At 43.8% G+C, this 15,375-nt stretch overlaps 1 protein-coding gene across 1 annotated transcript in view; it reads right to left on the bottom strand.

Moving 5' to 3' along the window:
- Positions 1–15,375, bottom strand: part of JAKMIP2 (janus kinase and microtubule interacting protein 2) — a 161,733-nt gene that overhangs the window by 43,015 nt on the left and 103,343 nt on the right. The window contains exons 5-8 of the mRNA XM_044280740.1: positions 15,053–15,262; positions 12,601–12,699; positions 11,221–11,367; positions 10,898–11,038 (exon numbers count right to left, since the gene is read on the bottom strand). Of these exons, the coding sequence (XP_044136675.1) occupies positions 10,898–11,038; positions 11,221–11,367; positions 12,601–12,699; positions 15,053–15,262 (597 nt within the window). The remainder of the gene's footprint in view (positions 1–10,897; positions 11,039–11,220; positions 11,368–12,600; positions 12,700–15,052; positions 15,263–15,375) is intronic.

Genomic DNA, 15,375 nt, shown 5'->3' with positions numbered 1-15,375 from the left:
TGCGTCCTCGCTCTCTAGGGCGCGCGTGCGCCGGGACTCTTAGATTCAAAGGGCCAGTGCACCAGTGATTGGTGTCTGGTCCAAAAGGGATATTAAGGGTTAAGGTTTGTGAGAGGCAGTGCTGACTTAATTAGGCTGCACCTGTGCACTGCCCATTTATACCTTCTCCTCCCACAGCTTCCTGCCGGATCTTTGTGCCTTGTGCCTCAGAGAAAGCGTTCCACAGTGTTTGTTTGCCTTGCCTGTTGCCGAACCCGTTGCTACCGTCTACTCGCCTTAGAACCTTTGCCGCCTGCCCTGACCTCTGCTACGTCCGACTACGCTCTTGCCTTCTCCCTGTGTACCACGCCTTATCAGCTGCCAGAGAGGTCGAGTTGTTACTAGGGGACACGACCTGGTAGTTACCGCCGCAGCAAATCCATCCCTCCTTGCGGCGGGCTCTGGTGAAGACCAGTAACTGCTTAGAACCGGTCCTTTAGTACAACCCGTGCCATCGCCTCTCTGGTCCAGAGGATCCACTACCTGTCCTGCCGGTACGTGACAATTACTTTGCAGTATATGTTGGTGTTTTATAACCAAAGGCAAAAAAAAAATCTCTCTGTGCTATTGTCTGTCACTACCATGTGTAGGCATATAAAAGTAAAGTTGAGGCACACAATTTTCACGATTTGCGAATAGGGAATGTATTCATTTGCATGTAATGCTATCATCCATTGGCCCAATCTGCTTCAGATTATGAACATTTGCATAAACCGTACGTTTCGGTCACGCAGGACCTTCATCTGCGGTTTTATCTGTTCAGACGGATGTGGGTAATCTGGGGAGCTGGATGCATCCAGTGCCGCAGATCGCCCCAGATTACCCATTACATGCAAATGAATAAATTCGCTATTAGTAAATTGCGAAAATTGTGCCTCAACTTTACTTTTATATATACTGGCTGCTTATAGCCCTTGGTTGGCACCTGAACGCTAAATAGCAGAGTGCGGTTCTCAAATCTCTCTTAAATACATTGTGTAGGCAGACAGCAGGAATTGTATTGGAGGGAGTGTATATATCGCCCAGAAAGTTAAGCTGGGTGAGATATTAAAAGCCGGATAATGTTGTTTTGTTCAACAGCCTAGTTGCTGAACTGTTGGCAAATGGTAAAATCAGGGCCGGCTTGGTTGGAGTGGGGAATAGGTGGTGGTGGGATTCACCACTCCCACTCTATTACAGAGAGTGGGGAAGACTCAGCCCGTTCAGCTGAGGAAAAAGTCCCTCATTAAAGGTGCATAAAAGTTTGAGGGAACCAGCAGTGTCTCTCTGCAAACAACCCAGCTGAGAGACACCAGCAGTCTACAGGCTGGTAACAGAGCCAAGTGTTACCATACCCTGGGAGAGTGGGGCAGGGGCCTCAGTCATTATACCAGCTGAGCCAGGTGAATGTGTTTTTGGTTTGTTTATTTCTGTTATCTTGTTGAACCCTGTGGAGTTTAAATAAATCTCTACATTACTGCATTGGGACTGTTGCATCTGTGTCACCTACCCCGCTTCAGAACATTGCAAGTGGTGGAGGATGCGGGCAATGCAGAGCCGTTGCTAATAGTTACGGCGTGACACCTATAGACGCTAAAGATTTTCCTCAGCGACTGAAAGGGCGGCTTTGCCTGTGGATGGGCGGGTCCACGAAAACCTCTGCGATGACTCCCGAGAGCATTGCCTGTGGATCGGCGGGTCCACAAAAACTTTGCAATCACTCCAGAGAGCATTGTGGATCGTCGGGTCCACGAAAACTCTGCAGCTACTCCAAGGAGCACTGCCTATGGACCGACGGGTTCACGAAGATTCTGGTAGGAGTTATATGTTGTACTGTTGATGTCCTGGGTGAAGTCCCTATCGACCATGCAGTCACAAACCCACCCTATGGAGGAAGTGGTAAAAACACTGGTGCAGGCCCAAGACCGAGCCTTGGAGCAGCAGCGCCAGTTCCAGGAACAAACCACAAGTCTAATGCTGAGACAAATGGCGTTGTTAAAAGAGGTGGTCTTGGCACGTTCTGAGTCCCACGGGGGGAGGGGCCTGCAAGCTGGGGTGCCAGGGAGGCCGTGCAATGCTCCCTTAAAAAAATTGACTCCCAGGGACGATGTTGAGACTTAACTTACCATCTTTGAGAGGGCAGCCCAAAAGGAGAAACTCCCCAAGGAAGACTGGGTTGCGGTTCTGGCACACTATCTGGTCAGGGAACCCCAGAAAGCCTATCATGACCTCAGTGAACAAGATAGAAACATAGAATGTGTCGGCAGATAAGAACCATTTGGCCCATCTAGTCTGCCCAATATACTAAATACTATGGATATCCCATGGCCCTATCTTATATGAAGGATGGCCTTATGCCTATCCCATGCATGCTTAAACTCCTCCACTGTATTTGCAGCTACCACATCTGCAGGAAGGCTATTCCATGCATCCACTACTCTCTCAGTAAAGTAATACTTCCTGATATTACTTTTAAACCTTTGCCCCTCTAATTTAAAACTATGTCCTCTTGTAGCAGTTTTTCTTCTTTTAAATATTCTTTCCTCTTTTACCTTGTTGATTCCCTTTATGTATTTAAAAGTTTCTATCATATCCCCTCTGTCTCGTCTTTCTTCCAATCTATACATGTTAAGGTCCTTTAATATTTCCTGGTAAGTTTTATCCTGCAATCCATGTACTAGTTTAGTAGCTCTTCTCTGAACTCTCTCCAAACTATCAATATCCTTCTGGAGATATGGTCTCCAGTACTGAGCACAATAATCCAAATGAGGTCTCACTAGTGCTCTGTAGATCGGCAAGAGCACCTCCCTCTTTCTACTGGTAATTCCTCTCCCTATACACCTAAGCATCCTGCTAGCATTTCCTGCTGCTCTATGGCATTGTCTGCCTACCTTTAAGTCTTCTGAAATAATGATCCCTAAATCCCTTTCCTGAGGGATTAGGACTGTATTACTGATTTTATATTCTGCTCTTGGGTTTTTACGTCCCAGGTGCATTATCTTGCACTTATCAACATAAAATTTTAGTTGCCAGATTTTTTACCATTCCTCTAGTTTTCCTAAGTCCTTTTCCATTTGGTGTATCCCTCCAGGAACATCAACCCTGTTACAAATCTTTTTGTCATCAGCAAAAAGACACACCTTACCATTGAGGCTTTCTGCAATTTCGCTGATAAAGATATTAAACAGTATGGGCCCCAGAACAAATCCTTGAGGTACCCCACTGGTAACAAGACCTTGGTCTGAATATACTCCATTGACTACAACCCTCTGTTGCCTGTCCCTCAGCCACTGCCTAATCCATTCAAAAATATGGGAGTCCAAGCCCAAAGACTGCACTTTATTGATAAGCCTTCTATGTGGGACAGTATCAAAAGCCTTACTAAAGTCTAGATAAGCGATGTCTACTGCACCTCCTCCATCTATTATTTTAGTCACCCAATCCAAAAAATCAATAAGATTAGTTTGATATGATCTCCACCATGCTGTTTTTCATCTTTCAATCCATGGGATTTTAGATGTTCCATTATTTCTCCACTATTGATGTCAGGCTTACTGGCCTATAGTTGCCCGATTCCTCCCTACTACCTTTCTTGTGAATGGGCACAACATTTGCTAATTTCCAATCTTCTGGGACGACTCCTGTTGCCAGTGATTGGTTAAATAAATCTGTTAATGATTTTGCTAGATCACCGCTGAGCTCTTTTAATAGCTTTGGGTGTATCCCATCAGGCCCCTGTGACTTATTTGTATTAATTTTAAACAGCTGACTTAGAACCTCTTCCTCTGTAAAGACACATGCATCAAAAGATTCATTAGTCATCTTTCCTAACTGAGGTCCTTCTCCTTCATTTTCCTTTGTAAAAACTGAACAGAAGTATTCATTGAGGCAGTCAGCTAGTTCTTTATCTTCTTCCATATACCTTCCTTCTTTTGTTTTTAATTTGGTAATTCCTTGTTTTAGTTTCCTTTTTTCATTTATGTATCTGAAGAATGCCTTATCGCCTTTTTTCCTTGACTGAGCTAATTTCTCTTCTGCCTGTGCTTTAGAAGCTCTTATAACTTGTTTGGCCTCTCTCTGCCTAATCTTATAAATTTGCCTGTCATCCTCTTTTCTTATTTTTTTTTATAATTCCTAAATGCTATCTTTTTGTTTTTAATTATTTTGGCCACTTCTGCTGAGTACCACAGTGGTCTCTTCCTTTTTTTGCTTTTACTGACAAGCCTAATGCAATTTTCTGTTGCCTTCAATAGTGCCACTTTTAAGTAGTCCCATTTCTCCTGGACTCCAATGAAACTGTCCCAGTCTGATAGGGACTCGTATACCAGTAATCTAATTTTAGAAAAGTCTGTTTTTCTAAAATCTAAAACTTTTGATTTTGTGTGGTGTGACTCAGTCACTGTACTTATAGTAAACCACACTGACTGGTGATCACTAGATCCCAAGATTTCCCGTACAGTAATATCAGATACCAAATTCCCATTTGTGAATACTAAATCTAAAATGGCCTCCTTCCGGGTTGGCTCCTCCACTACTTGCTGTAGAGATAATCCCAGCAGGGAATTTAGAATATCTGTACTACTGGCAGAACTAGCTATTTTGGTTTTCCAGTTTACATCTGGAAGATTGAAGTCTCCCATAATGATAACTTCCCCCTTCAATGTCATTTTAGCTATTTCCTCAACTAGTAGATGATCTAATTCTTTGACTTGGCTAGGTGGTCTATATATCACACCTACACGAGTTACCTTATGATTATCAAGCTGCAAGGTAACCCAAACTGACTCTAAATTGTTCTCGCTAACTTGTAAGATGCAGCGGTGGGTTGGACAGGGAGATTCCCAAGGGGTGGACCAACTAGTGGAACTAGTGGAGAAGTTTGTTGCCACAGAGGGAAACCTCCAGGAGGGGCCCACCAACTCGGGATCATCTGGGAACTGTAGGGCTCCAATTGGCAAACTACGTCCTTTGGTAAAAGGGGATGACAAAGAAACCCCAGGTCCCAAGAGAGACTCCATGGCTAGGAGACCAGGGCAGGTTCAGTGTTGGAGGTGCTGGGATTTTGGTCATGTCATGGCACAGTGTCCACTGGCCACAGAGCCTATGGACTGTAACTACAGCCGACGTCAATCCCTGTTTGCAGCCCCATCATGTCTGGCTACCATGGGACTAGAGACTGAGCCACAAGAATGAAAACTTGTTGTGAATGGCTGCCTGGTCACGTCTTTGCGAGACTCCGGTAGTTTAAAGACCTTAGTGCATGCCAGCCTTGTACCCGGAACCTGTGTCCCGGATCGATTTGTGAATGTAGTGTGTATTCATGGTGACACCTGAAGGTATCCTGTGGCCCTCGCAAAAATAGAGACGCCACAGGGAACAGTAGAATATGAAGTTGGGGTGGTAAAAACCCTTATGCATAGTGTAATTGTGGGGCGGGATTTCCCTCTGTTTTGGGCATTATGGAAAAATGGGGCCGTAGCATAGAGAGAGCAGGATCCACCACTGGACTATAACGTTAGGACCGATCCCAAAGGAGAGGACGAGACGTCTCCACTACAGGTCTTAGCAGGGGAAGATGACGTTGACCCCAACCCCCCGAGAAATACCCGAGTTGGAGGTAACCCGTGATAACTTTGGTACCACCCAACTGAGGGCTGATACCCTTAGACATGCTACTTGAGAAACCTTGACGTGGTGCCCGGGCTTAGACATGTTCTACACCGTAGGACATGTTGACTAATCTCTCAATTTTAAAATCAGTTTGAGGGTTTAGTGAGACCGCAGAGTGCACATGTATTTGTTGTTGTTTTGTTATATTGTTATATTGATTATTACATCCGCACTTGTTACCTTGGGTGAGATGTCTATTGTGGTACTTGTGGTTCGCCGCGGGCATCCTCCACCGTATGCATTTTGCTGGGGATCGCCATTATCAACGGGCCACAAGTGCAGGATTTGCTCCCCTATATATATGCACGACTGCATGTGGGTTTGAGCACCTCCTGCTAATGCCACCTTGTCTTTTTTGGTTTGTATATATAGATTCCTGGAGGTGTATAAACTCCAATTCAAATGTGCCTGTTTTCCATCTACAGGCCACATTTAGGTGCACCTGTGAGGCCTGGGCAATATCAGTCAGTCTTGAGTGGGACTCACAGACTCCTCCCTCCTCCCATTGCAAGCATGGTTACATGCTGGAGGTAACTGGTGAGCTGTTTGTGAGTCGGCCTCATGCTCCTGTAATTTGCCCACTGGCTCCTGGTATCGCCCATACGGCGCAGGTAGGAGAGCGTTAGGTCCCGGGCTACTTGAGAAACCTTGACGTGGTGCCCGGGCTTAGACATGTTCTACACCGTAGGACATGTTGACTAATCTCTCAATTTTAAAATCAGTTTGAGGGTTTAGTGAGACCGCAGAGTGCACCTGTATTTGTTGTTGTTTTGTTATATTGTTATATTGATTATTACATCCGCACTTGTTACCTTGTGTGAGATGTCTATTGTGGTACTTGTGGTTCGCCGCGGGCATCCTCCACCGTATGCATTTTGCTGGGGATTGCCATTAGCAACGGGCCACAAGTGCAGGATTTGCTCCCCTATATATATGCACGACTGCATGTGGGTTTGAGCACCTCCTGCTAATGCCACCTTGTCTTTTTTGGTTTGTATATATAGATTCCTGGAGGTGTATAAACTCCAATTCAAATGTGCCTGTTTTCCATCTACAGGCCACATTTAGGTGCACCTGTGAGGCCTGGGCCATATCAGTCAGTCTTGAGTGGGACTCACAGACTCCTCCCTCCTCCCATTGCAAGCATGGTTACATGCTGGAGGTAACTGGTGAGCAGTTTGTGAGTCGGCCTCATGCTCCTGTAATTTGCCCACTGGCTCCTGGTATCGCCCATACGGCGCAGGTAGGAGAGCGTTAGGTCCCGGGCTACTTGAGAAACCTTGACGTGGTGCCCGGGCTTAGACATGTTCTACACCGTAGGACATGTTGACTAATCTCTCAATTTTAAAATCAGTTTGAGGGTTTAGTGAGACCGCAGAGTGCACCTGTATTTGTTGTTGTATTGTTATATTGATTATTACATCCGCACTTGTTACCTTGTGTGAGATGTCTATTGTGGTACTTGTGGTTCGCCGCGGGCATCCTCCACCGTATGCATTTTGCTGGGGATCGCCATTAGCAACGGGCCACAAGTGCAGGATTTGCTCCCCTATATATATGCACGACTGCATGTGGGTTTGAGCACCTCCTGCTAATGCCACCTTGTCTTTTTTGGTTTGTATATATAGATTCCTGGAGGTGTATAAACTCCAATTCAAATGTGCCTGTTTTCCATCTACAGGCCACATTTAGGTGCACCTGTGAGGCCTGGGCCATATCAGTCAGTCTTGAGTGGGACTCACAGACTCCTCCCTCCTCCCATTGCAAGCATGGTTACATGCTGGAGGTAACTGGTGAGCTGTTTGTGAGTCGGCCTCATGCTCCTGTAATTTGCCCACTGGCTCCTGGTATCGCCCATACGGCGCAGGTAGGAGAGCGTTAGGTCCCGGGCTACTTGAGAAACCTTGACGTGGTGCCCGGGCTTAGACATGTTCTACACCGTAGGACATGTTGACTAATCTCTCAATTTTAAAATCAGTTTGAGGGTTTAGTGAGACCGCAGAGTGCACCTGTATTTGTTGTTGTTTTGTTATATTGTTATATTGATTATTACATCCGCACTTGTTACCTTGTGTGAGATGTCTATTGTGGTACTTGTGGTTCGCCGCGGGCATCCTCCACCGTATGCATTTTGCTGGGGATCGCCATTAGCAACGGGCCACAAGTGCAGGATTTGCTCCCCTATATATATGCACGACTGCATGTGGGTTTGAGCACCTCCTGCTAATGCCACCTTGTCTTTTTTGGTTTGTATATATAGATTCCTGGAGGTGTATAAACTCCAATTCAAATGTGCCTGTTTTCCATCTACAGGCCACATTTAGGTGCACCTGTGAGGCCTGGGCCATATCAGTCAGTCTTGAGTGGGACTCACAGACTCCTCCCTCCTCCCATTGCAAGCATGGTTACATGCTGGAGGTAACTGGTGAGCTGTTTGTGAGTCGGCCTCATGCTCCTGTAATTTGCCCACTGGCTCCTGGTATCGCCCATACGGCGCAGGTAGGAGAGCGTTAGGTCCCGGGCTACTTGAGAAACCTTGACGTGGTGCCCGGGCTTAGACATGTTCTACACCGTAGGACATGTTGACTAATCTCTCAATTTTAAAATCAGTTTGAGGGTTTAGTGAGACCGCAGAGTGCACCTGTATTTGTTGTTGTTTTGTTATACCCTTAGACATGCCAAGCGTTTAAGTCAGTATTTTCTCCATGTGTTGACTACCAGTAGTTTTCTTATGATTCCTTCTTCCAAAGGCACTGAAAAATATTTGCTTTAGACCAGTCATGATAAAGACGCCACAGATTAGTGGGAAAGGATCAAGTTATATATCAGCAACAGGAGGTGATTTGAATTCAGCGCCAAAATGGACTGAGAGTCAGGACTGCAAAAACGTGAGTACTATACCAATTCTCACAATATTGACTCACAACAGCACTTGAACTGAACATCAAGTTAGATATTTGTGCTGGCTTTATTCAAGCGGTCATATTGAAAGTACTCGCTATCTGAAAATATCGCTCCATAGGAGTTAGATTGTGCATAGATATAAGATCCTATACTGATTTTTATCTGAAAAAAGAACGCGAACCAAGTGGCTAGACTGAATTTATCTTCCATTTAAATTATCGCAGTGAACCAAGCGACCATATTGAATTCACCCTTCATCTGAATTATCGCCGCAATACAGTTCGATTGTAAATATAAGTAAGAACTGAGGAAGCATTCAGCCATTGTGCACCCATATATCCAATATATCTCCTTTTCCCATTCGAAAATATTTTTCCATTCGAAAATATTTTTTCACTTGAAAATATTTTTTCGAAGCAGCTTTTCTATCTGATTTATTACTCCACCAGAGTCTGATTACGAACTTTTGCAACAAACCAGCGATTATTTTGTACATCAGTATATTGTGACTTATTTAGCCATTAAGATCTTACGATTGTAGATTCAGGTGGTCCAGTATTTTATATTGTAAATTTTTATTGTAATTTAGTAATATTGGCTAATCTAGATGTTTTATTTGTGTTATAGATGTGAATAAATTTTAAATCTGACATTAGCATTTTCTGCGTGACCCTAGTATATTGTGAGTGCTGGTCATTCCATTTCTTTCAGCATTTATTAAGTAAATGGGGGTTTACATTTGACCGTGCACCCAGCCAGAATTCCCCACACAAAGTAGAGCCACTCATATCCGAATTTCAAAGGGCCAGATATATGACGACTCTGGATCTGACCAAAGGGTATTGGCAAATTACCTTAACAGATAGAGCCAAGGAAAAAACAGCTTTTTCCACCCCAGAAGGTTTGTTCCAGTACAAGAACATGCCGTTTAAGTTAAATGAGGCGCTGCCAACATTCCAGAGGTTGATGGATTTGATTTTGAGACCCCATAGTCGTTACGCAGCAGCTTACCTAGACAATGTGGTTGTGTTTAGTGCAGATTGGGGAAGTCACAAGCAGTTCTAGATGCTATAAGTGACGCAGGTCTAATAATAAATGCAGAAAAGTGTGCAGTGGGACTGGAAGAAGCCAAATACCTAGGATATGTCATAGGCAGAGGTATAATTAAGCCCCAGGTGGAGAAAGTGGAGGCGATACAGAATTGGCCGAGGCCAGTAACTAACCAAGTGGCGGCCTTAATAGGGATCACTGGTACTACCGGAGGTTTGTACCAAATTTTTCGGCAATAGCAGCACCGTTGATGGACTTGACAAAAGGAACCAAGTCCATAATGGTGTCTTAGTCCCCAGAAGCTGAGAAAGCGTTTCACAGTGTGAAATCGGCTCTGTGTGAACGACCGTTGTTGGTTGCACCGGATTTTACCAAGGAGTTCTTGGTACAGACAGACGCCTCTGACACAGGATTGGGAGCAGTACTATCCCAAACAGTAAACGGTGAAGAACACTCAATACTATATTTAAACAGGAAGTTGACAGGGTTACAAGATGGTTTCTCGCTCTACAGAATTTTAGTTTTTCCCTAGAACATAGATCAGGGAAGTCACAGGGCAATGCAGACACACTGTCAAGAATCCATTGCATGGTGGCTCAACGGGCCCATACCTCCAGTCTGGAGAAGAGGGGGGGGGGGGGATATGTAGGCAGACAGCAGGAATTTTATTGGAGGGAGTGTATATCTCGCCCAGAAAGTTAAGCTGGGCGAGATATTAAAAGCTGGATAATATTGTTTTGTTCAGCAGCCTAGTTGCTGAACTGTTGGTAAATGGTAAAATCAGGGCCGGCTTGGTTGGAGTGGGGAATAGGTGGTGGTGGGATTCACCACTCCCACTTCCACTCCATTACAGAGAGTGGGGAAGACTCAGCCCGTTCAGCTGAGGAAAGAGTTCCTCATTAAAGGTGCATAAAAGTCTGAGGGAACCAGCAGTGTCTCTCTGCAAACAACCCAGCTGCGAGACACCAGCAGTCTACAGGCTGGTAACAGAGCCAAGTGTTACCATACCCTGGGAGAGCGAGGCAGGGGCCTCAGTCATGATACCAGCTGAGCCAGGTGAATGCGTTTTGCTGTTACTTCTGTTTAGCCGAACCAGGCGAATGTGTTTTTGGTTTGTTTATTTCTGTTATCTTGCTGAACCCTGTGGAGTTGAAATAAATCTCTACATTACTGCATTGGGACTGTTGCGTCTGTGTCACTTACCCCGCTTCAGAACATTACAATTGTCAGAACTTTACAATTCAGTTGTACTTACCCTTGTTAAATCATCAATGATGTTCTGTTGTTCTACCACTTGTAACTTCAGGAATTCAATCTCTTGCTCATCCTCAGCTTGATCAAGGTCATTTAAGGATCTCAGCTTCTTCAATGGTGGGTGGGATATGATTTTCTCTCGCTAAAGACGAAAGTTTATCTTTTTAAACAGTATAAAAAAAGTCTAATTGGGCATATGGACAGGGCTTGTGCAAAGGGTAAAATCTGCAGCCAATTCATGGATCTGATGTTTTTTTTTCCCATACTAGAAATTTTGCTATGTGAATATGGTCTAACAGTATAAAACAATAACTTAATACATACCATCTCTGCATTCTCCTTAGAAAGGGTTTTCAGCTTCTCTTCCATACGTTGCAAGGATTGCATTAATTCATCGTTTCTTTTAGTGAGGCACTTGTTCTTTTCTAGGAGAGGTTTGCATTGTTTTTCTGCTTCTCGGACTCTCCGTAACTGAAAATAACATATCCCATTACTACTTGTACATCCATCGGATGAAGACATTACCCCATCTAACATAACAATAAAACATGAGACATATGCTCTGACCCCAAAGCAGAATCTGAAACAAGGCCCTTGAACCATTACATGTCATTTTGAGTACTAGTGTCCCCTTATGTTGCAAAATCCTGTTTGGGGTTAATCGGACATCAGGGCCCAATCATAACTACAGCTTCTGCCCTTCTGTTGTTATGCCCCTGAGATGAAATAATATACACTGTCAACTACTACATACTACATGTATGTGAGAATGTAGTCTGTGGCAGGAGGACGGAAGTCTCTGGTAGTCCCCTTGTATTCACACTTTAACACCAGTACAGGGATTTGGATATCACCACTAGGCTGCTACCACCTGGGGTAGTTGACAGCTGACTCACAGGGATCAGAGAAACCAGTGTGAGGCACAGGGGAATCAGGCTAAACTCGTAGTCAGTAACAGGTCGAGGTCAGGGCAGGCACACTAAAGGTCAATACAGTAATCATGCACAGGTCAGGTCAGCAGCGGAGGGTCAGAATCAGAAAAAAACAGGCAGAGGTGAGAACACAGGCAGACAAATGGAACAGCACACCTCATGTACCACAAGATGGCCAGTCACTGGCTGCTGAAGATTAGGTGCATGCACACTGGATATTTAAGTGCTGGGTAGCGGGTGTGTGCGCATCCTATGGGCAGGCAGAAGAAGAGGTGGTGACAAGTGCTAGTTGTGGCCTGCATGAGGAAGAGACATATGGGACTATGGTGGCAGGGCCTCCAGAGGAGGGCAAATGGGTCTGGACCACCAGTAAAACAGAAGCACCAAGAGGGTGAGTAACAAGGCACCCAAGGCCGCTAGGAGGAGCGAGACAGTGGCAGCGTAACAGCTTCACTAGCTGGACTATCTAGTCCCCGCATCCAGGGGCGTAACTACCATAGCAGCAGACCATGTGACTGCTATGGGGCCCAGGACAAGAGGGGGCCTAGTCTTACTTGGGATTATCTCCTCTTCTACTGGAGGTGAAAACTACCCTCTAAAGGAACAACCTTTAGAAAAATGTCCCAAGGCAGAAACACTTCTGTCCTATGTGGGGGCCTGATTTGATCCTTGCTATGGGCCCTTACTTCTCTATGTACGCCACTGCCCCCATCTAACTATCAAGGCATGTTATTCACCAGTAATTAAACAATAACATGGGGAGATACATTACCAGTTCATTTCTCTCATCCACAAGCAAAGTATTTCTGTCCTCCAGTTTACGGATTGTAGCATTTAACTCTGCCATTCTTTTTTGATTCCTTCGCAAGTCCTACAAACAGATCATTTCATTGTATGAGATACTCATTTTTCTTTATTTTCCCAGTATGCATATAAAATCATACTTATTAAAGCTGATTACTTTACACTATTTGATGATTTCACTAGTGTCATTAAATATAATGTAAGTCTTGTAATGCCTTTTATAATTAACAATTGCTTTTCTATTTAAAGGTGTTCAATAAAAGCATGCCAAGTAGTCTCAATCCAATAAATAGAACTGTATTGAAACAATGTGTGCCTGCTGGGTCATTGCCAGAATACAGGGACTGTCTGCTTCTCAAACCTCCTAGCAGGGCAGATATCCCTCAGTGCACTACTTTATAATGGATTTGCTCCTCATAAACGGTAAAAAACCATTTACCTTAGGTCCAGTTTGCATTATATATAGCAGGGATGCCCAACCTGTGGTCCAGCAGCTGTTGCAAAACTACAACTCCCATCATGCCTGGACAGCCTACAGCTATTAGGGCATGCTGGGAGTTGTAGTTTTGAAACAGCTGGAGGGCCGCAAGTTGAGCAACCCTGATAAATAGCATTTGTAATCTGTCATGTCTCCATATTATCCACTTCCTTTTTTTCACCTTTTTGATAATGATCATCTTATATTTGGTCAGTGGATAACAGACCGCATGATACAAGTGTCCAGAAAACATAGGCTATGCTAAGACAGGTCGGATCATGCGGTTTGTGACAGTATTCAGTGGGACATAAGAGCTCTACTGTAACGTTGCGGCTGTCCCGATTACTGGCACCCATAGGTACATATTGCATGGTTCAGGCTTAGGTACAGACATTTGAATACTTTGGGGATCATTTATGACCTGATATATGCCAGTTTTCTGGCATATATCTGTCGCTGATTGCGGCGCAAAGGTTATTTGTGCTGCAATCTGTAACTTTTCCCCGCTCATGACAGGTCTAAAAAAGGGGGTGTAGAAGGGGGTGGGTCGTCTCATTTATCATTTTCTACACATATTTTAGGTGTAGAAAATGGTCTAAATTTAAGGGATCAAGGGAGTTGGCTTACAATTAGACCAGCGGTAGATACCCAAAGTAATGTAGAGGCCTGCGTCTGTACATACCTTCGGCGGACCCACCACCAGAGAAAGGGGTTATTAAGACCTGTGTCTAAAATGCTGGTCTTAATAAATTACCCTCTTTGTGTTTTTGCAAAGCAGATCCAAGCAGGATTCCTTAGGAACACATAGAGCAATATAGGTTTCAGCTGGGTTCGGGGGGTTCTGGAGTATAATCAGCTGTTACAATGAAAGGATGCTTTCACACAGCCAAAACCAGGTGCATTTTTTTATTTTCTCTTTGGAGGCTCCATTCCTGGTTTTGGCTCACAATCACTGATGAGAGTCACTGATCCAACACTGACTTTGAGAAAGCAGCCTAACAAAACTATAAACATGAAAAAAGCCCATATACAATGCACCCTGCCTGTGGGATGTGCATGCAGCTCACTGATAATTGCTGGGCCATACCTTTAGTTGTCGGGCCACATTTGTACATGCTTGAAACAAATAGCATGTTCATGTGCTAGCCGGCAATTGCAGTTGTGGTTCGAATCACAATTTAATAATAATACTTATTGAGAGCAAAAGTTACAAAGAGATATAAACAGCAGACAAACATTCATAAAAACCTAAAAACAGTATATAAATGGAAATATATACTGGTCCCGACCCCAATAAGGTCCAGGACCCCCACATGAATATACATATTTTGTAGCCACTAGGACAATGTCTCCCTATAAAAAAGAAATAACATATCAGTAGTATAAATGTGAAGAACAAACATACCAAAGTGAAACTGTGCACAAATAATAATACCTGAAATAATACCATAATACCTGAAATTGGCAATGGGTCAATCATATACGAGTAAAGAGTGAAAGTAGTAAGGTCACAACTTACAGGATTTTTACACAAATAATGCAGAAACAATAAAAAATACATAGGAGAAATACCAAAATACAGACATAGTAGACATAGGCAGACGCCCCAATAGTGACCAGGTTTACGTTTGTGATGTATCATGGGAGTAGATTTAATCCTACACATACAGTATATCCATAGCTGAAGCTTCCTTGGGGGCATGGGACAAGTAAGTATGTTCATTTATGTGTTTGTTTAGATGTTTTTACAAATGTTTGTCTGTTTATACCTCCTTAAAACGTTTGTACTCAATAAAAGATTACTGTACTGGGATTTAGAGGTGCTGCCTATTTCCACATGTATGCTTTTGCATAGTTTAGGATATCTATGTTGTGCACATTAATGTGATCTCTAGCGGCGCCCGCTGTTTTTGGTTTTTGTTCAATTTGTCATCTGTCTCACCGGACTTCCACAGTGCTCCGATCCATCTCCTGCCCTTCCTGGGATTTCACGTTTGGGACTTCCTACATTACACTCCGCTTCTTTCACCAGAAATAATTGCTCATCCAACGCTTCTTTCTGCAACTGCAGTTTCTGGAGAGAGCTAATTTGTGTCTCCAATTCTTTTTCTAGGGAGAATATTATCCTGTCCTTTGCTTTAATTTCATCCATCTGAAGAATAATATGAAAAAAAATCTTCATCACAAATTCTTACACAATATACACAGCATTTCATTGGTTTAATAATCAAGAGCACACAATAGAATGTATGTGTGTTTTAGTTG

This window comes from Bufo gargarizans, chromosome 2 (assembly GCF_014858855.1).
Source record: "Bufo gargarizans isolate SCDJY-AF-19 chromosome 2, ASM1485885v1, whole genome shotgun sequence".
In the NCBI taxonomy this organism is placed as follows: Eukaryota; Metazoa; Chordata; class Amphibia; order Anura; family Bufonidae; genus Bufo; species Bufo gargarizans.
Note: the sequence above shows the minus strand (reverse complement) of the source record. Positions and strands in the feature narration are given on the sequence as shown.